The 12,257-nt window shown below is 37.7% G+C and overlaps 1 protein-coding gene across 3 annotated transcripts in view; it reads right to left on the bottom strand.

The window, feature by feature from the left end:
- Nucleotides 1-1,690: 1,690 nt before the first annotated feature.
- Nucleotides 1,691-12,257, bottom strand: part of RPRD1A (regulation of nuclear pre-mRNA domain containing 1A) — a 711,886-nt gene continuing 701,319 nt past the window's right edge. For 2 of the 3 annotated variants that reach the window (XM_050767303.1, XM_050767301.1), the window contains one exon: nt 1,691-5,148. In XM_050767303.1, coding sequence (XP_050623260.1) covers nt 4,999-5,148 — 150 coding nt within the window. In that variant the 3' untranslated portion in view covers nt 1,691-4,998. The remainder of the gene's footprint in view (nt 5,149-12,257) is intronic. The other variant, XM_050767302.1, reaches the window with a different exon arrangement.

The raw sequence follows: 12,257 nt of genomic DNA, 5'->3' as shown, positions 1-12,257 counted from the left end.
AGCATTTTTTTGGCTTGTCAGGAAGGCCTGCTATTACAATTGCTTTTGTTGGAACAAAAAGTCCTTTTAAAACCTCTAAAGGTTTGCCATATGTGAGAAGAAGTCTATTTGAGGTAACATGTTGGATGCCTAGAACAGTAGTTCCCAAAACAGACCTGGAACTCAACAGTGCGTTTAGCTGACGTCTTGCTTTTTAGTTTGAATACTTGGATAACATTAATTTCACTATCACATGAAATGTTATGCAAAATATAGACTTGGTGATAGTGGAACTGCAAAACAACACATCAGTGTAAGAGGCAGCATCACGTAGTGGTTAAAGAGCACCAGCTTGGAGTCAAACTTGGAGCCAGGTTTGAATCTCATCTTCACCATCTACTCGTGCAGAGTCACACAGAACTTAAATTATTTTCGTTGCCCAGATATAAAAGTGGAATAATCAGAGTATGTACCACAAAGGATAAGTGAGGTGCTTAGAACAGTTCCTGGTGCACAGTAAGTACCATATATGTGAGCTACCATTATTATCTGTTAGAAACCATACATTGCTTTGTAGGGCATGTTTCTCAAAGTGCAGTCTATGAATTACCTGCATTAGAATCATCTGGGTAGCTTGTTTAAAATGCAGATTTCTGCATCTATCCCAAATCTTCTGAAACAGAATCTATGGGTATGGGTTCCACTGTATAAAACCTACTACTGCAGAGGCAAAAAAGTGGATGGGAATGGGAAGTATCTGAATTCAGATAAAGTGACCAGATGCCACCCAGGAATAGAGAACCAGGGGTACCGGCCAGAGGACTGCATCTCCCCAACTTTTTAGATGGTAAGAATCACAGAAAATTTTCTCACTAGGTATGTATCCTTTTTGTAAATGCTCCAACTGAGTTTATCAAAAATTATGGCAAACACTGCCCTGGAGATTCTCACAGATTTCTAGTATTTTCAATTTTGCTTTAAATTCAAGGAGTGGTGAAAGGGCATAGGCTCCAGGAGGTTGAAAGTACCAGTTGTATCTGTTCACTCAAAAGCACTTAATAAAGCACTACTAAGCAGTGGACCAGAAAAGAATATGTGGTCTTGTTCTTTTCCCATAAGGAACTTGCTATATAATGAATTGTAAAAACCATACTTTATTATCTTGTTACCTGGAATTTGTTTAGAGCAGTGGTTGTCAGAATGTGGTCCATAACCCCAGTGGCATCAGCATCAAGTTGTTTGAACTGTAAACCATCAGGCCTTACCCCAGACCTACTGAATCAGAAGCTCTGGGAGTGGGGCCCAACTCTCTGTAGTTTATAAATCCTCTAGGTCAGGGCTGTCCAATCTTTTGACTTCCCTGGGCCACACTGGAAGAAGAATTGTCTTGGGCCGCACATTAAATACACTAATGATAGCTAAATGAGCTTTAAAAAAAAAATCTCTTTATGTTTTAGTTTACAAATTTGTGTTGCACCACACTCAAAGATGTCCTGGGTCACGTGCAGCCCACAGGTTGGACAAACTGGCTCTAGGTAATTCTGATGCTCGCTCAAATTTGGGAACTACTAGCCACGTAATCTCCTCCTTTAGCAGTCTCTCTACCATAACATCAGAATTACTTCCAGTACTTTGCTTCCCTCCCAGTCCATTAATCTTTCCCCTTCCCACCCCACATCCAATGAATCAGATTCACAAAACAACCTACACATTTCAAAAAGAACATAAAACTTTATTAAGAACATCTTATACTGTCATCAGATACAGCCAAAGAAAAACAGGTAAACAAACAGGGAAAGTTCATCTTCCCATGTGCTATTGCCACCTCAAAACAGACTCCTGTGTGGATGGCTGGAACAACAGTTGGCAACAAATGCTCTGTATAAATAATTCATTAAGTAACACAATGTTTCCTTTCTATACAGAGAAGAATTGGGCTTACATTTTAAGCTTTGATATAGTGCAACAACTATGAAACAAGACTACATCTTTAGGAGCTATTTCTTAATAGAATACAAAGCAGTTTAGTAGCTTTATGTTACTTCAGATAATGTAATTTTTTTTAATGAAAAGTTCAGAAAGGACATTCTAACTTTCCCAATTAGTTATATTTGTACTGTTGAGTTTTTTCTCTCTAAAGATTTCTCAGAATCAGTTCAGTAACTATACTTTAAAAAGATGAGCTGCTCATCTATAGTGATAATTGACAACTTAGTTTTGTGATTTTGCAAATCAAGATGTCTGGGTCATCCCCACTTTTGCTGATTCTGAAAGATTTCTTATAGAAAAACCCTGATTCAGAGTGCATGTGAGAGGAGGTACCAAAATAGCTGCATCTGGACAGGGAGGTTGGCTATTGAGCACAGCTGATTCTCTGATTCCTGGTTCCCCTCTATGGTCCTTTTACTTACTGTAGTGATGGAAGGAGAGAAGGAGCACCCGGGAATCTGTTCAGATTGCCACTCCAGACAGCTCTCTGCACTGTATGTGGAGAAAAGAGTGATGGTATCCATTCAAACCATAGTAGCCCTACGGCACCATGCTTTTCTCTTGAGGGGCCAGACCAAACTGCACTCAAAGATGCATGATTTGCCTCAGGTACACAGTGGAGAAAATGCTCATGATTTACAATTTGGTATTATAATACCCCCAACTAATCCCATTTCTTGAGAAAATGAAGTCTTCCTTTTAGGAAGAACGTTTGCTGCTAAGGCTTACCATGTTAATTATCACACGGCTGAAAAGATGACTTCTAAATCAGACTGTATTGTCTGTGTTCAGTTAATAAGTTAACCAACAACTGAAGTTTGTGGAGGATTGGTCGAGGGGTGGGATTCAGGTTTTTGAGTACTATCACTTATCACAAATCTCATCAAGCTTTTTAAAAAAATAATGCATTTTTATCATAAATATTTAGAGCAGATACTGGCATTAAAATCAGTAAGTCAGAAGTCTGTCTGAAATGGTGAAAATATTTCAACAAACTTCTAAAAGATTTCAAATCTTCCCAGGAGTAGTTTATAAATTAGTTTTAAATGGAAAAAAATATATATTTTGAATGGATAAATCACCACATTAGCAGATCATAAATAAGGTCAAGAGATTGAAAATAAGTTAACATACAAGTTTTTGCTTTCACATTAATAAAAACTTTTTATAACATGTACAACCAGGTTTCATAATTGTGCAATTGTCACCTCCCCACTCGGCTGAATCTTTTTCTTCAATTTCCTACACCTAGGGACAGAGGTACACAGCACAGGCAGACATCCCAGGGTGTGAGTGTGGCTGCTGCATGCTGTGTTCTACTTAGAGCGGTGTTACAAATGTTGGTCAAGATCTATGATTAGTAACCTGTGAACCACGTTACAAGTAAAGGACATTCATGGTTAAGTGGATTCAGTTCCCAGGTGAGCTATCAGCGGTAGTGTTAGGGAATCTACTATTCTTTCTGTGAGAAAATGCACCCCAAGTCCCAAAAGTTGACTAAAAAACTTTGGAATAAGCCATGATATTATTAGTAGTGCATGGAGGGGCACTACTTATATGTGTCTCTGTTTTGGAGAGAGGTCAAATTGTTAAAAGAACTATTTGCAGAACTACTTGGCTATTAAAAATAAATGTCTGCCTTCTTCATATGTAATTCATTTTAACTACAATTTCTAATACTGAGAAAGAAACAATGAAGCCATTCAGACTAGAGAGACATAACTGGCTTGTGGGATTTTCAAGATGTTTTATTGACTACCTAATTTGAATCTACTTACAAGGAGAAGAAAAATGTCTACTATGCAAAGCAATGAATGAAAATAAACGTTTATCCTAAGTCATTATTAAGTACAAATCCACAGCTTAACAACGTGTTTTTAAAAGCAGGAGAGCATGCAACTGCTCTAACACACAGGGTTAGAAATAAAAGGTAAAAGTACATTTGTTTTGGTAACTGTAAATATACAAATATAAAATTTACCATATCTACCCTGTAGTGTGGCACTGCTTAACTGCCAAATACACAGTCATTCAAAAACCTTAAGGAAACATTTAAAATGTCTCAGGCTACTTTACTGAACATTAACGAATATTGTGTTCTTGAGCTATTAGAGCTAAAAATACTATTTTTTAAAGTTATATGAGTAAGGGAATAATAAAAGTATCATTATTTCATGTGTCTTTTAATCCCATAGATGGCTTTTTGTTAAAGGGATCAATTATGTTAAAAGGAACTGATTTGACAAACTGAAACCAGTTCCAGAACCAAAGTTGTCCTCTTGGTAGAATGCCAAAATTTATATTATTTCCAAAGTATTTTCATTATTAATCTACTCAAATAATTACAAACAGTTTAATCAAGGGAGTCACTATTTAACATTTTTAAAATCTACACTGGCAGTTGGAATGGAACTTTTACAATGCTATTAAGGAACAGTTTTCTAGACTTTCATCTGCCCCTCAAAGTGACTTCTATGTTGAATGTTAAATTACCGACCTCTAAGGAATCAAAGGCATGTAGAGACACAGAATAGATATTTTGTTTGGGGAGAAGGGTAAAGATTATGTTGGAACATTTAGTCCCTTCTACAGTCAAGTCCTAACTATACCATAATAAAGTCTCAATCAACTCCTAATTAGTTCTTCCCCTTTAGGAATTACATAGTATACAGTGATTAGATGCTGAAGAAAATAAAGAAAAACAATGGAAAATACCTGAAGAAATAGAAACAAGGGATTTCTCACAAGGCCCCAGATCAAAAAAAAAAAAAATTTACAAAAAGATCTTTTGAAAATAATCACTATTTGTGAGCTTATTAATACACACAAATCATCACTTTGTTCAAATCATGTTAATTTACCAATAAAATAGTAAACAAACCAACATTTTAAACAATTTTATAAATTACTCGTTGTTCCTTTTGTTAGTGTTTCTTTCTCAACAATATACAAAAATAACACTACAGGACTATCCACCTAACCTGTCTCCATCTCTTGCAAAGTCCTGGGACCTGGGAAGAGGCTGGTCCATCAATCTTCACTGTAGATGTCTCCCGCAAAGGGCAGGTGCATGTGGCTGCCAGTGACGTTGGGCAATCGAGATAAGTCTGGCAGGTTCTGGATCCGGGACCTGAGTTCTTTGCGCACCAGGGAAACTCTGGCTAGCTTGCGCTTGTACTCCTGTAACATCAAACCACTTTCATTAGCATTCAGGGATTGAAAGAACTTCCCAGCTAATAATGACCTACATCAAGTTAATGCCATATTTAAAAAGGTTATTCCAGTGTGAGTTTTCGCATCAAAAGATGAGCTTTGGAAATACATAACTAGTAAACTATTATTATTAAGAAAAACCACAATCTTTAGCTGTTGCTTCACACCAGTAGAAAGAAGACTAACATTAATATGCTTAACCTCGACATATAAGATGTTCATTTATTCTTGAGTTTGGGCAAGAAAAAGTACATATTTATTTTCACAAACCTTAACTAAAATTTGGTAAGAACATCTATGAAAACTCAGTAAGAATGGCAAGAGTCTGTGGTATCTGAAGCAGGACTGCTCCCTTCCTGTGCCCTCCCATCTAAGCAAGGAGGGTCCACTCCAGACTGCTGCAGCCAAGAATACAGGATCACTCTCCCTACAACTCCCAGCAGGAGGGCTTTATTCCCAGAAAGAGTGCCTCTCATCCTACCCCAGCTACCTGGTGCTGAAACTAAGTCCTGAGATACAGTAGGCAAGAGCCTGGGGAATCCCTCCTGCCCAGCCCCTACTCTTGGAAAAGAAGTTCTTTCTTATGCATGGAGGACTGAGAATACTTGGGCCCTGATAAGCCTCACCCCCAACTCATGAGGAGGTGGCTCCACAGAAGAAGAGGCAAGCCAAGACAGCCTCAGGCTGCTGCACCCCTCCCCTTCTCCAAAAGCTCAGCACCCACAGCAGGGTATCACTCAGAGAAAAGCTTCCCACTATACCCATCTCAGTTCCACGGTCCTGACTCAGAGATTTGGTCTGAAGGAAGTAGCAGGCAGTAAAATAGATATGTCCATGGCAATTCACTACTACCACAGTGCATGGCACAAAGCAGGGAGATTCAGGCTCTTTCCAAATGTCACAGGTAAGTCCTGAGAGGACCATCCTAGCGAGTGCATAGATGAGGAAACACCTAAGGAAGAAACCCAGCTAGGAGTTTACTGCTACTCTTCAGGAAAGAAAGGACTAGGGCCTGAACCAAACCAACAGTAGTAAGGATAGAGCAATGTCCTTTATAAACTACATTATATGTACATAATACCTTAATTTCAAAGACTAAAACAATGTTTAGAAAGAAAAATCAGCAGGAATTGGCTGTGGTTCTGCTGTGAGGAATAATGAGGGTTCAGGCTTCAAAAGCAGGTGGATATCGGGGCCGTCATCTGAGATAGCAAAGACAGGGGCACAAACTCCTTTGGAGAAGGATACAGAGTTCATTTTTAAGCATGTTAAGTGTGAGTTATCCATGGGATTTCTAGTAGGCACTTGGAAATGTGATTACAGTATTCTCAGCTACAAATAAAAATTTAGGCTTTATAACTGACAAATTCTAGTTAAAACCAAGAGAAGAGTATGAGCCACTTAGGTTTATATAAATAATCTACATTTCTCAATCATTTTGCCCCTCCCTTCTCTACTCTTCTGCACATCTACCATGAGCCAAGATTTTGTCAAACTTTATTTTTTGTGGTTTTAGTAAAAACATACATATAATGAATCTATCTGATTTTCTATCTTTTCCATCACACCACACTACCTCCCATGATTCTAATGTGTCCACCCAAAAGATGGCATGACCCCCCTCCCTCTCCTGGTTAAGAATCACAGTACACACAGGAAGGAAGAGAAGTGAGCTAATAGCAAAATGCAGAAATGTCACCAATGTTGAAAAGGATCATGAAAAGAGCAGTAAAAGTGTAGCAGATACCAGGATAGAGAAGTGAGCATGTATCTGGAAAGTTTCCAACTTTTTTCTTATGAAAATACTGGCTTGCTGAACAGATGCTTTGGATGTGGTAACTATAATCCAACCCCTTCAAGAACAATACCACTCACATCCATTATCTGAATAACTCAGTAATTATCCTTTACTAAGAATATCTGCTTTTTTTTTTTTTTTTTTTTTTTTTTGAGACGGAGTTTTGCTTTTGTTGCCCAGGTTGGAGTGCAATGGTGCCATCTCAGCTCACCGCAACCTTCACCTCCTGGGTTCAAGTGATTCTCCTGCTTCGGCCTCCTGAGTAGCTGGGATTACAGGCATGTGTCACCACATCCAGCTAAGTTTTTTGTATTTTTAGTAGAGACGGGGTTTCTCCATATTCGTCAGGCTGGTCTCGAATTCCCGACCTCAGGAGATCCACCTGCCTCGGTCTCCCAAAGTGCTGGGATTACAGGCGTGAGCCACTGCGCCCGGCCTGCTCTCCAAGATCTTATAAAAGAATACAATAACAAATTCATTGTAATTTGATATTTGAAAAAGGTTCACCTACAGCATTTCATATTTGAAGTTTCCCACTTCTTAAGTGTGGGCTGTGCGTGATGACTGACTTCCGAAGAGTACAAAATAAAAAGGAGGGAAAAAAGATCAACTTTACAGAGGAGAAAAATGACAATACCTAAGCCATGTGATAAAGGCCCTATCAACACTATCACTCAGGTTGACAGTATTTCCTTTGACATGAGACGAAAATGGCATTCTCCTTCTACGGTCTTCCTCCCTGAAACATATGACTCCACTTTAGCTGTGAGAAAAACATCAGAAAATCCCAACTGAGGGACATGACCAGTAGCGCTGAAAACTATCAAGGTGATCAAAGACAAGGAAAGCCAGAGGAACTGTCACACCCAAGAGAAGCAGAACAACCAAATCTAATGTGATATTCTGGATGGGATCCTGGAACAGAAAAAAGGACATTAGGTAAAAATTAAGAAAATCTGAATAAAGTATGGCCTTTAGTCAATAATGTATCAATATTGGTTCACTACTTATGACAAATGTATCATACTAATGCAAGATGTTACAATAGGGGAAACTGGATGTGAAGTGTATGAGAATTTTCTATACTCTCTTCATAGTTTTTTAGTAAACCTAAAATTATTCTAAAATTAAAACTTAAAAAAAAAAGTCTGATGGACAAATTTAACATTTTCCCAGATTATCAAAGCTGTTTTGCATAATTCTTAATCTTCACGAAAATGTTAAAACACAGGCATCATTATTTCTGTTCCATAGATAAGAAAACTGAGGCTTTGAAAACTGAAGATAACACGCTGGTTTCCCTTCAGGTAATACAAATCTTCCAACTTTTACTAAAAACTGAACATAAACTGCTCAAGGTTCATTAACAACAGGCACCATGTAACATAATTGATTTTGATACATCAAAATTGATGAATAAATTAATAGATCTTAGTTATTTCTGGTCAAATGATACAACATTTGCTATTCAAAAAGATACAACCAAAAACATTTTGAGATGTTTTGCAGAGTAGCAGTTGTATTATCCACTGTGATGCAACTTGGTTAAAAATACTGGCCAGGCACAGTGGATCACACCTGTAATCCCAGCATTTTGGGAGGTCGAGGTGGGTGGAATGCTTGAGCTCACGAGTTTGAGACCAGCCTGGGCAATACGGTGAAACTTCTTGTCTCTACAAAAAGTACAAAACTTATCCAGACATGGGTGACATGCGCCTGTAGTCCCAGCTACACAGGAGGCTAAAGTGGGAGTCACCTGAGCCCAGGAGGTCGAGGCTGCAATAAGCCATGATTGTGCCACTGCACTCCAGCCTAGGCAATACAGTGAGACCCTGTCTCAAAAAATAAAATAAAATAAAATAAAAAATAAAATAGAAAGAAATATCTGTATTTAAGATTACAAATAATGTATGGCCACTACAGCAAATATATTAGTTATTTTAAACTATATAGAATTTTTATGATATTAAGCCCAATATGAACAAAATTCCCTTAAAGTCAAATACAGTAAAAATTCCTATTTAGAATCTTTTGTTCAAGATTTTCCTCCTTTACCTGTCCAGGATTCCAATTTCTTTCCATATTTCCAAGTGCCAGCTGAAACTCTACATTGAACCTTCCCTAATGCCTTTTCTCATATCTAAACTTTCACTATTTTCTGACCATGTAACAATGTATTGCTTTAACATCCTATTGACCATTCACATATCACATATATAGAAAACACTTTTTAAAAAAACTGATTAATGAAATGTCAAAAAAGAGGGAAAAAATTCTATCGAATGGTTAAACCTCTTTCACACACGTGTATATACATATGTCTCTCTTAAGAAATGCAACATTCATAAGCAAAACATTCAATATCCAACATTCATAAGCAATTTATTTATATTGACTTAGCTACATACCTTTAAAAATTATTTTTGGAAAGGAGAGAATGTAAATAAAAGGAATGTAACTGAGTATCTATTCTACTACAAATAAGATCAGCAAAGAAAACCAACTTTGCATGTTTTTCCTCTACTACAAATTTTGCTCTTCTTTCCATCTTACCCATCTTTAGTCAAAAGCTACTTGAAGTTTTTAAATTGGGGCACAACATAAAACTCGTTACTAAGAAGATACTTCAGTTAGTATATATGTGTATCCATCCGTGTAACCAACACCTAGATCAAGATACAGGCTTTTTCAGAACCCCAGAAATTTTCCTCATACCACCTCTCCCAACTTTTAATCACTATTTTCCAAACTTCAATTAGTTAACTACCATCCTTCATAATGTTCTTTACCACGACTCACTTACACTATTTACATAATATTTAAATCAACTCATTTTTTAACATCTTCATTCTAAGAAATTATTATTTCCATGCAATCACAGGTTTGTTGTGCTCATTTTGGTTTTGACTCACACATCAAAATAAACGTAACTAGGGCCAGGTGCGGTGGCTCACGCCTGTAACCCTAGCACTTTGGGAGGCCGAGGCAGGCGGATCACCTGAAGTCACGAGTTCAAGATCAGCCTGGCCAACATGGTGAAACCCCGTCTCTACTAAAAATACAAAAATTAGCTGGGTGTGGTGGTGGGCACCTGTAATCCCAGCTACTTGGGAGGCTGAGGCAGAAGAATCACTTGAACCTGGAAGATGGAGATTGCAGTGAGCCGAGATTATACCGTTGCACTTAAGCATGGGCGACAAGAGCAAAACTGTTTCAAAAAATAAAAAAAAAGTTAACTATTAAAATAAATGTTATCAGGTGACACCATGGCATGGGTGCATTTGGGAACCAATGCTTTACCTCATTCTTTTTACTCTGTTGACCTAAGCCACTTTACTTCCCCTGTTTTCCTCATTCAACAAGGCCCACCTTTCTGTCCTTAATTTACCCTTTACTTGCCACCAGTGTCATCACTACCACCCTAAAGTTTGTTATCACCTCAGTCATGAGCAACCCTCATGTCAGTTTCTGCAGTTCCAGCTTCATACCAAGGCTCAATTCCACTGATCATATCCAAGCCCCTCCACTCTTCAAAATTTTGCCCACCAGTCATAAGCCAGGCAAATTTTCACTTTGCCTAAAACTTTTCCACTGTTCTTACCATCCTTACTCTAGGCTCCTAGCTGAAACTATGTCTGTACTGTTTAGTTGTTAATACGTGTAAGCCTCTGTCTTGTCTTTCCAAGGGCAGAAGCCTTCTTTACACTGCTATACTTCAACACTAGTGAACTAGGAGGTGTGATTTGCCTTGTGTGCACTGCAAGTGGGCTACAGCTTCTTGAAATCTGAACCACCATTACAGATTTCTTTAGTTAGGATCCAAATTTTATATATTGTTCAAGACCTACATTAAGACTAAACACTGCCATAGAATCTTTTCTGACTCTGGCCTCAAGCTAACTTCCTAAGATATGCTACTACATGAGTTATTTCTGAATTACTACTGGATTGTTTTCTAATTTCATACCCATAATTAGGAGAAAACACACTTTCTATGTATCGACATTACTTGCAGTGTCCAGCAGGGGACTGAGTATTAACCAGTACGCCCCAGTCAACACTCCATGAAGTCAGATCTGGATGGAGTACTGTTTCCTCAATCTACTATCTATGTAACCCTGGGCAAGGACTGCCAAAGATTATCTAAGTAAGTATCAGATGTCTCCTTCATAAAATAAGGGTACTATTTTACAGTGCTGTGTGGCCAAACTGATGTGGAAATTTTCAAATTAGGAAATGCTATATAATTGTAGTTATCATTCTGAGATGATATCAGAATCACCTTGCAGTTAAGAACATCTAAGCGAATAAATTTCCTGAAATTTGTAATTCTTGTTCATTTTAGGACTGACCCAGATAGCTGTTCTAAACTTCTAGTTGCTTTAAATATATATTATTTCTGAAATTAAAATATTTACATTGCTACCTTTTTCTTGCAGATGCTGCTAATAATTCTGCTTTTATCTTTCCTACATAATTGTAACAAAAAAAAAAAAGAGAGAATTTCAACTACATCCATACGGGTATTTTTAGTGGTCAGTTAAAGGCTTTGGTCAATTCTAAGCATCATACTTACTGTATTGCAGACCTATGGCTTCCTACCCATTTCTTGATAAAAACAGAATTTGTAGAGAAAACAGGTACAAAGTTTGTTTTCTCTGGTGACCTCATTTATCTTTAGTATAATGTCCTTTGCCTCTTTTAAGAAGTTAACATACAAGTCTTTCTTAAGCCACTGCCTTCAATAGAACTATTAAGAAGCTTCAGTTCTCATTTTTAGGAGCCATCACCATTTACTTTTACTTCGTTTAACATGTCCTGGAATTGGGCCTCTTTTCCAGATTAGAGGGAAAAACTAACTGAAGCATTAATCAAGATATAACACGCACACATCCATTTTCTTTTTTAATAAGGCCAAGAAATTCCATGACGCCAGGGAGTTTCTGAAACTGCAGACTAGTCAAGTCTGTTACCATCCCCGGGGACAGAGTGCAAAGGAGATAAAGATCTCAGTGGCTTGCCCTTACCTTCTGGGAAACAAATGCTCAAATTCAGCTTGCTCTCTAACCCTGGAATTGACAATTTTAAAAATATACCACTCCAATGTATCAAATCCTTTCTCATTTCTTTTTACAAGTTATCCTACACATCTCAGATGGAGCAGTCATTTTTTTCCCCTTGACTGCAGAAGTTTTACTTTAGTGTAAGTATCACCTAATGAACTGTCTCACTTCCTTTAGTTCATTTCATTCTCTTAAGAAATCTACCACTGCGAAGT

The sequence above is a fragment of the Macaca thibetana genome, chromosome 18 (genome assembly GCF_024542745.1).
Source record: "Macaca thibetana thibetana isolate TM-01 chromosome 18, ASM2454274v1, whole genome shotgun sequence".
Lineage (NCBI taxonomy): Eukaryota > Metazoa > Chordata > Mammalia > Primates > Cercopithecidae > Macaca > Macaca thibetana.
Note: the sequence above shows the minus strand (reverse complement) of the source record. Positions and strands in the feature narration are given on the sequence as shown.